The sequence below is a fragment of the Perna viridis genome, chromosome 2 (genome assembly GCF_037379345.1).
Source record: "Perna viridis isolate PV_CMFRI_1.1 ecotype Kerala chromosome 2, ASM3737934v1, whole genome shotgun sequence".
Taxonomy (NCBI): Eukaryota; Metazoa; Mollusca; class Bivalvia; order Mytilida; family Mytilidae; genus Perna; species Perna viridis.
In genome coordinates, this window is record NC_142446.1 from 42,657,907 (window position 1) to 42,666,971 (window position 9,065).

A 9,065-nucleotide genomic window follows, 5' to 3' on the forward strand; every position below is an offset into this window, starting at 1 on the left:
AGATTTTACTCTGGTGGCTATGCTGTGTGTAGATGATTATGTAGAATAAAGTCTTCTAGTTAGACAATCATTACTTTGTCTACAATAGTGGTTGAAATTTGTTTTTCTAACTGCAGTCAATTATTAATTACCTTGAAAAAGGCAAAAAGTGTACATAAACTAAATAATTGCTATCGTGATCATTTTACCATGTAGCTAATTGTATGTTGCATAATTTCTTACATTAGATGGATTTGTTCATAAAATATATATGGACTTAAAGATGTTTCTATGGGTATCTAGATGCTTTAATAGAAATTCAAAATTTGAATAAACATTTTTCCTTAATTTTAGTGTATGAGAACTTCTTGTGCATGTAATTGATTGTTTTTATCCATTTCTTATTTGTTGAACCAATCTTTTAAGATTATTTAGCTCAACTGATTAATTTGATTAAACTTTGTTTCCTAAGCATTTGATTAAATTTGGTTTCTTTAGTAGCTAAAGAAAATATTTGAAATGCAATACATGTACCAGTATTATCAAATTCAGTTTATGAACAAGTTCATCAGTATCATGTGTTTGTTGTGTTTGAAATTTTCATAATTAAGGAGTATTATAATGTTTGTATGGGTTAAAATTACAGAAATTATTTTTTTAACATTAGTGAAAATGAATTATGTTAAAAATAGTTTTATAAGAAAACACAAACTCCATCTTTTAAAGATTTTTATACCGCCACCAACAAAGTTGGTTGGGTATATAGGAATCACCCCGTCTGTCTGTCCATCCATCTGTCCATCTGACGACATTTCTTGTAAGCTGAAGTCCTCCTAAAATGCTCAAGAGATTTTATGAAATTTTTTAGGATGGCTGGGTATCATGTAGGTATGCATGAAAGAATATGATTACTGTTGGAGGACTCCAAAGGGAGATAATCCAATTTCCTTCTCCTACACCGCTCTAGGAATTTTGATGAAATTTTATAGGATGGTAATTAATGGTTGGTAATTAAATATAGGTGTGCATGCAGGAATGTAATTACTGTACAATGTGTCCTAAGAGAGATAATCCAAATTTAGGGTTTTACATGTTAAAACCTCATAAGTGCAACTCCTCCGTTATCACTCTCGGGATTTGGTTGTTATTTTATAGGATAGCTGGGTATTATATATAGATGTGCATGAAGGAATATAATTACAGTCAGAGGGCTCCTAATGGAGATAAACCAAATTAAGGGTTTTACATGACGAAACCTTGAAAACACAACTTCTCTTAAACCGCACAAGGGATTTTGATAAAATTTTGTAGAGCGATTGGGTATCATATGTAGATGTGCATGAAGCAATATAATTGCTGTCCGAGGAGTCTTATGGGAGATAATCAAAATTAAGGGTTTTAAAATTTAAAGCCTTGTAAGCCTCCTTCTTCACCGCTGAAGAGATTTTTATGAAATTTAATAGAAAAGTTTGGTATAATATGTAGATGTGAATGAAGGAATATTATTGCTATTGGATGATGACAAAAAGAGATAATCCAACAAGTGTTTTATATCTTAGTCCATTTGAAGCGAGGGGTATTTTCTTTGTGAGCTTGCTCACAGTATTTTTAGTTTAAAAAACAAATGTCTTTCGATAATCAAAATTCAGATCTGTTGAAATTAGTTGCATTAAAACTGTAATATAACAGTATTATTTTCTTGGGGTTCATTACTGATGAAGGTTTTGTTTAATGCTTTAGTCTTGTTACGAACTTGAGGGTATGTGTCATGTACAAGTTTTTGTAGTTTTCTTCAGTCTTTCCTTATATTTGAGTTATTTGTGCATTTTTTTCCAGTGAGTTATCTCCATTTTGGGATTGATCTCTATTTTCTGTGAATGGAAACTTTCAGCATTACAATTAAACTGGTCTTAAGCAAGTCCTTTTTAGATTAGACATTTCATTATGTATAGTCAAATATTTGGATTCCACATGATCATCCCACTTTGTGATGGAACCATATTTTCCTTGAATGGAAACTATAAGCATTAGTATTTAAGAAGCACTCCAGGCAAGAATCATGCAAAATGTGATTCATGGTTGGAAAGCCTACATATTTTTATTTTGGATATTTTGTTTAAAATGTCATAGTAATTAGAAAGTAATATGAGATATTTCATATAACCCATGTTCATATGAGATAAAAATTATATAGAATTAACTGTAGAATTCAAAATTAAGGGAGATAATTCTGTAAATGACACTAGAATACATTATCTCCTAAGAGCAGACAGATTGGAATGAATAACTATACATTTCATCATATAGACCTATAAAGCAACTTAATAACAAAAATAAGAATATGTAACCTTTTCTGAGGTGTATTACATTATACAGAATTTGCATGATTCTTAAAAAGACTGATACTTAACTTGTCTGATTAAAGTCCATTTTGGATTGGATATTTCATTACATTTATTCAATTATTTGGTTTCTACATGATCAGTGTACTTGTGGCTGATAAAGACCAGTTCCTACTTTTCATTTAGGTATGGTTAATATGGGTTTCACTGTATTTAATAGTATAGTGTAGGGATAACAAAATGGAACTAGCAGAGGTGTGTCAGGCAAGACCTCACTACTTTTAAGAGAAAATTTGGTCAGGTTTATTTTCAAACAAGAATAATCCAATATTTAATGTCAGCATGGATGCTATTAGTGGTTCCTTTAAAAAGAATTGTATCTAACCCCAAATTACATGCAGGTATATCAGAGGACATTAAAAATCACAAAATGGGAGATAACTCAGTCATGACACAGTAGGATGTTTGAGTTTACCAAACTAGCACTTTAGTAAAATATATATGATATATGTATAGGTTATGGATGGCTTGAAGATTTGCAGTATCATTATGTTACTTTAGGGTATGAGAAATAGATCAAATTACTTTTTATGGGTTATCTGCAAATTCAGAAAGTAAAGTATGTCTTTTGCTTCTACATGTACAGGAATCTATTCCGAAAAAATCATATTTTGTTGTGAACTAAAATTTTCAAATATGATTTCATTTTTGGAAATATTATTGGCTGGGTAGCACTTGTGCAAGTTGGCTTGGTGGGCAGGGAAATATTTTTTTCGTAACATTGTTATCGGCAACTATAAATCACAGCCAATAGATAATTGGTATGCAACTTCAATATATGGGTCCTATATTGTGGGATGTAGTTCCAGGTGTGTGGCACTTCTATTTCCTGTTTATATACTACCCAGCCATTTCTGTCCTTGACCCATTTTGTTACAGTAAACTGGGAAATTTTTGCACCGTCTCTTTTGCACAGTTACTGCTGTAAATCTGCTTTCACATAGTTTCAAATTCACGATCATTCTTCAAATTGTAATGTTATGTTCTTCAAAGAAACTATTCACGACACTTTAATATTCGCATTATGGACCTTTGTGCAAAATAGTGAAAATAAAACTGCTGCAAAAATTTCACGGTTTACAGTAATTATAAACTGAAGAAAGACAATACTGGATTAAATTCTGAATTTGCAGTACTTCCTTAGGATTGGGGTTGCTCTTTAGGTATCACAAACTAAATAGTTCTTTAGATTAATGGATGGCTTGCTATTATAGGCAGTAGAGTATATGGATTTATTTATTTTAATAGATAATAATAAAGGTTAGTACAGATTGGTAAGAAAAAGAGAGAAAAAATATACCAATATATGCATGAATAGTTGTAGTTATGGTTTTAGTGGAAAAATGTAGCTTGTAGATATAATAGAGAATAACAAATAATGATAAACACAGGTAAAAGAACTTGCACTTCAAATCTTTAGAAAATGACTCAAGGCTCTTTGGCTGTCGTGTGACTCAAATCTCATTGAAATATTAAAATTCATGGAATTCAATTTAGTCCAGATTGCTGACATCAAGGGAGAGGGAAGTTTTTACACTTTGACAAAGGAGATTGTTTTTGCATGCAAATGGGTACATTTATATATGATATGCTATGAAAGTACTTTCAAGTCAAGAATATACATTTATTATTGGGGTGGACCTTTTTCTTGGGGGACAGTGCAGTTCCTATATTCCTTGTCCTTTCCCCATCACTCCCTAGCTCTTTCCTAACCCAATTTTCAAACTTCTAACCTTAAACTGATGAAGCAAGGGGAAAGGGAATAATATAACAACCAGCTAACTTTTGCCCTGGGTATTGTCCCCTTAATTCTAGATTTCAAGCCCCCAGTCCATCATCTCTTCAAAATTAATAAGCAAATTTCAAGGTTCATTCCTAACTCCACTTACTGTTATACTCTTTTTATATCTTTCAATTTTCTTTATACATGTACCTTTTTTTTGATGATTCTAACTAATATTTCTTTAATGGAAAGTGTTTAATTAAATGAAAAATGGAAACTCTGTAAAATAGTGAAATTGCCATTTATCTTTAAATAAATACATATTCATTTCTGATTATTTACATTATACAATGTATGTACTATGTATATACTAAATTTTAGGAAAATATCGTTTACTGAAGAAATTTGTCCGCCTTTGAGTAAGTTACACATTTCTATGGAAACGTTCCTGGTTGGGTATAGATATTTATTCATTTGGTGCAGGCCATTTTGCACAGTTAATGGAAAGATTGTTATTTGTGGTTTTCATAAAAATGATAATTTTTTTTTTTTTTTATTTGACAGATATATCTTTAAAAGTAATTTTTTGGGGCCAACATGTTTCCAGCATTTCAGTTCTCAAGAAATACACAATTTCATTATTTTTCATCGCAGGATTTGTTTTTTTGTTGAATTTTTTCTCTGATGTATTAACCTTTACATATCTATTTGCCATATATCTATTATAGAAATCAAAGCCTTTTTTTTTAAGTGATAACTTCTTAAAACTATTTGACTCTGAAAAGATTGAAGTACAAGGAAATACATACCCAACAAGGACGGATTCAGCATTTTTTAGGACAGCATGATGTAGTCTCATAGTAGGGAAGATTTTTCTTTTACAAGTTTTAATTAATTAACCTTTTTTAAATGAAATACTTCAGTATCATATTTTTTTTTCATCATTCCATCATTGTGCCATGAATGTGTTCCTCAAGTATGATTGTATAATACTTGAACTTCAAGCATGATCATACCATATGTGCACTCAAGCATGATCAGATATTATGTGCACTCCAAGCATGATCAGATCTCATGTGCACTTCAAATGTGTGTTGGAAAAAAGATGTGCATATCTAATACACTAAAGCATGTTTCCTTTTCTGTTGTAAACTTTATTCATTCTTCAAAATGTGATTTTTTCTATATTGATTATGTTATACATGTATAAATCAAACTCTATATACACTCTCAGATTTTTGTTGATAAAAGTGATGGTACTTGTAATCAATATTTTTGATTCCAGATTAATCTAAGCTAACCCACCATGCTATAATAGTCCTTTTTCATATTCCCAACTTTGGCTTCATTTTTAAACTTTCAAGCAAAGGGGAGTAACTTTCTACAAATTTTTCATCCAACAGCCTGGTTTACTTCTATTTGGAGAAATGGAAAGCAGTAGACTTCAAATTCAAATATTCAATTTATTAGAGCCGTGATAAATACTTGGATACTTGTAAATAACTTATTTCAAACCATTTAGGTACTTTCTGAAGTGAAAGAAAAATGTTTACCGTTCTCCCTTTCCCCAATGAGACCAGTAACCAGGTTGTTGGGTGTTGGTTGGTTATGTCCCTTTGTAAAACTAGCTGTAAATATGAAAAACGACTATCACACATACTTCATTATTATTAACCAGCCTTAGATTTGATCATACAGGTAAATGTATATGAACTGATAATATTAGCGTTCTGAACTTGCAGTATTATAACTGTTAAAGGGCACTGAAGGTTACTTTGACTAATGTAATTTTCTTGAAAAATATAGAACATCTGTATTATTTTCCTGTCAGGTTTGGATACACAAAAGTTGTTTTTTGATGGTGTATTGGAAAAAAAAAAGAAGATGATTCGTTTATGAAGTATTATACAAGCATATATTTGATAAATAGTGCAGAATCTATATATATACTTGACAAAAATCTATATATATACTTGACAAGAATTATTTGATATGTATTTATGTTCTCTTGCTCTTTGCAGCCAATTGGACTCCAAAGTATGATGGTATAAATCTCAGACCTAGAGCAGGACTCGTGTTTGTGGAACCTGCCGTTTATGATGAAGTACTGAGGGAGGAACAGATGATTAGGGCCGGAGCAACAAGAAACTCGACGAGAAATTTGACTTTAGAAACTGATAGTAAAATGTTAGAAACTGTAGACTCATGACATAGGGATCTATAGCTTTATAACAATTAATATTCATTTTTTACTCATTATTTTTCATTATGTGACAATGACCTTATTTAAATATCATTGAACCAAGTTTCATTATCATCTGAAATGATCTATTATTTATTTGTAGAAATCATCTGGTTCTTTTCTAAAATGGTTTAAAGTGCCATATCTATCCTTTTGTTTGAACCATTTTTATATTATGTTACCTGTAAAGTTTTTTAGTGTTAAGGTCAAAAATGATTTTACTCCTTTCTTAAAAGTTTGAGAAAATACTTAGAAGTATTTATTTAAATTCAGTCTTTTTTTAACACAACCACTAAATAACTTCTTTCAGAATTAATTTCAATAGAACTTGGACTGTAGGCCCGAATGGCCTTGAATAGAGCACAGATTGTTAGGGAAGGGAGGTAATTAATGTAACTTTTCATTGTTTCTATTCTCTGTACATTTGTATATTATAAAACAAAAGCAGATCTGTGATAGTTTTCTTGTACATGTAAAATTCAAATCCTGAATATAAACATTGGTTAAGAGACATTGTTGAATGACATTAAGACATGTAAGTCTGGTTCGTATATATGTAAGTGTATACAAAATTGTAGTCTTCAGTAAAAGTTTGATATATTTTATATTATGTAAAACTGAATTATGGCTATTTGTTGCTTTTTTTTTAAGGTCATTTTTTATGATTAATTTATCCTTGAAACTTGAAGCATTTTAGCAATCAGTGTGATTTTTTTTTTATAAAACTACTACCTGCTTTTTCTCTTGGAGCTATTTTATAAAAAAAAAAAAAAAACTCTAAAATTCAGGAATTATTTTATGAATTTATTACTGCCATTCCAGAGAAAAAATGGATTTTAGATATGCAGTTTCAACAAAAATCTTTCATGTTCAATTTTGATTGCAATATTAAGCAACACCACTCCCCATATCAACTGTATGGGATACCACAGTTGTACCTTTTCTTTAATGTGTCATAGAATATTACAATTTTTCTTTGGTATATAAAGTCCGTCCATTTGTTTTCTGTGATTCATTTTTAATGTTTGTCTGTGATAAGTATGATTTTTTGTTGTATATTTTTTCTTGTTAATGCTTAATATTTGTTCTGCTTTTTTGCAGGATTGTGTTTTTGCATATGCTTGTTATGTTAGCACAGTCAATGATGAAATCATTAATAGATTTTACTGAGGAATTAAGGTTGAGAGTAGCCATAAGAATTGCCATCATTTAAAAAACAATTTTTAAAGCACTAACAGATTGAAAGAAAATTTTTCTGGTCTTCTGTTTCAATTGCTGTTAATGTCAAATGCATGGAAGCAATGATAGATAGACATCTCACTGCTAGAAACTCACTCACCCTTTCTTCTGTTTTCAATGTTTTATGTACATCTTGTGCACATGGAATCACCTTTAAAAATGACAATGTCATACAAGTTCAATATACTGCAAGAAACACCACATTTGATCCTATAGAGTTCCAGTAAAACCTGTACAAAAAACTATCAATTTGAACTTTGAACTTTACAGATTTGATCAACTTAAAGAGGAATCTAAAAGCAGTGTTAATATATCAGACAATCTTACAACCTTACATTCAGTATTGTGTATTGATTAATGTACTTGTACCTACAGTTTATGATATTATTTTCTATGGTATTCCTTTGAAAGACATAAATTTAGCACTACTGTATTTGCTTAATCAACAACTGACTTCTTCAAACCAAAGAATTGTCTTTACTATCTATCTGCTTATCTCCAACACCAGGATATTTACCTTTAAGGATTCTCTTAATTAATTTTATACAAATTTCACCTTTAAATTATGCTTTATGGATTGTGAGCCTGAATAGAAAGCTCCATATATTTAGTACAAAGAATCACTGAGGTCTTACATATTTGATCAGATGTAATGCATTTTGTTCCAAATGACAGAGTGTTATAAGTTCTGTTATCAAATCTCCAATATGTTTTCTCAAGACCCTACATTAGTCAGTACATGATTTTTGTTTCCAAGAATGTAAGACAAATGAAACAGAAGGAAAAGGTATAAAGTGCTTTACATAAGCAATATTGTATAAAATTGTCAACAAGTTTCACAATCACAGTCACATACATTATAGTTATTGAGTATTAATTAAATCATGCCAAATCAACTTCACAGTCACATACATATAGTTATTGATTATTTAATAAAATCATGCCAAATCAACTAAAACAATAAAATGTTTAATTTTCAATGTTGTTTTTTTTTTTTAATTTTGAGTCAGGTTTAGCAGTTTATCCTTACTGTTCACATTTGTTGTTGTTGTTTTTTTTAAGAAGACTGACTATTTATATATTTTCAGTACAATTGTAGGAAGCCTTAGTTAGGCCAGAGAAAAAAATGTGTGTTTAATGTTATCCTACATTTCCTATTTTTTCTGCCTTTTGTTACACATTCAGTAGCATCTAAAGCATAGATATTGACACACATGTAAGGCACTGGCATATGATACTATACACATATTAATTTTCACGGTAGCTGTTTTTTGCGGATTCCATTAATGATCATATTCATGACTATCAATTTTTTCGGTTTAAAAAATGATAAACATTTTATTGCTATTTCATTGCTATATCATTTATCATGTTTTTTTTGGTCCAATGTGGAAATGGCAAAAATTAACACAGGCTAACTCTTGGTAATGTGCTTAAGTTAATGATATAATTTACATTAACTCCACTTGTTTTAAATCTT

At 30.1% G+C, this 9,065-nt stretch overlaps 1 protein-coding gene across 32 annotated transcripts in view; it reads left to right on the top strand.

Moving 5' to 3' along the window:
• The window catches only part of LOC148625171 (uncharacterized), a 64,083-nt gene extending 55,518 nt beyond the window's left edge, over window positions 1-8,565 (top strand). For 12 of the 32 annotated variants that reach the window (XM_088568498.1, XM_088568500.1, XM_088568506.1 and 9 more), the window contains 2 exons: window positions 3,630-3,641; window positions 6,126-8,565. In XM_088568498.1, the coding sequence (XP_088424624.1) occupies window positions 3,630-3,641; window positions 6,126-6,313 (200 nt within the window). In that variant the 3' untranslated portion in view covers window positions 6,314-8,565. Of the gene's footprint in view, window positions 1-1,719; window positions 2,884-3,629; window positions 3,656-4,485; window positions 4,524-6,125 lie in introns of those variants that run through there. The other 20 variants (XR_015919871.1, XM_088568511.1, XM_088568518.1 and 17 more) reach the window with 8 other exon arrangements.
• Window positions 8,566-9,065: the final 500 nt, after the last annotated feature.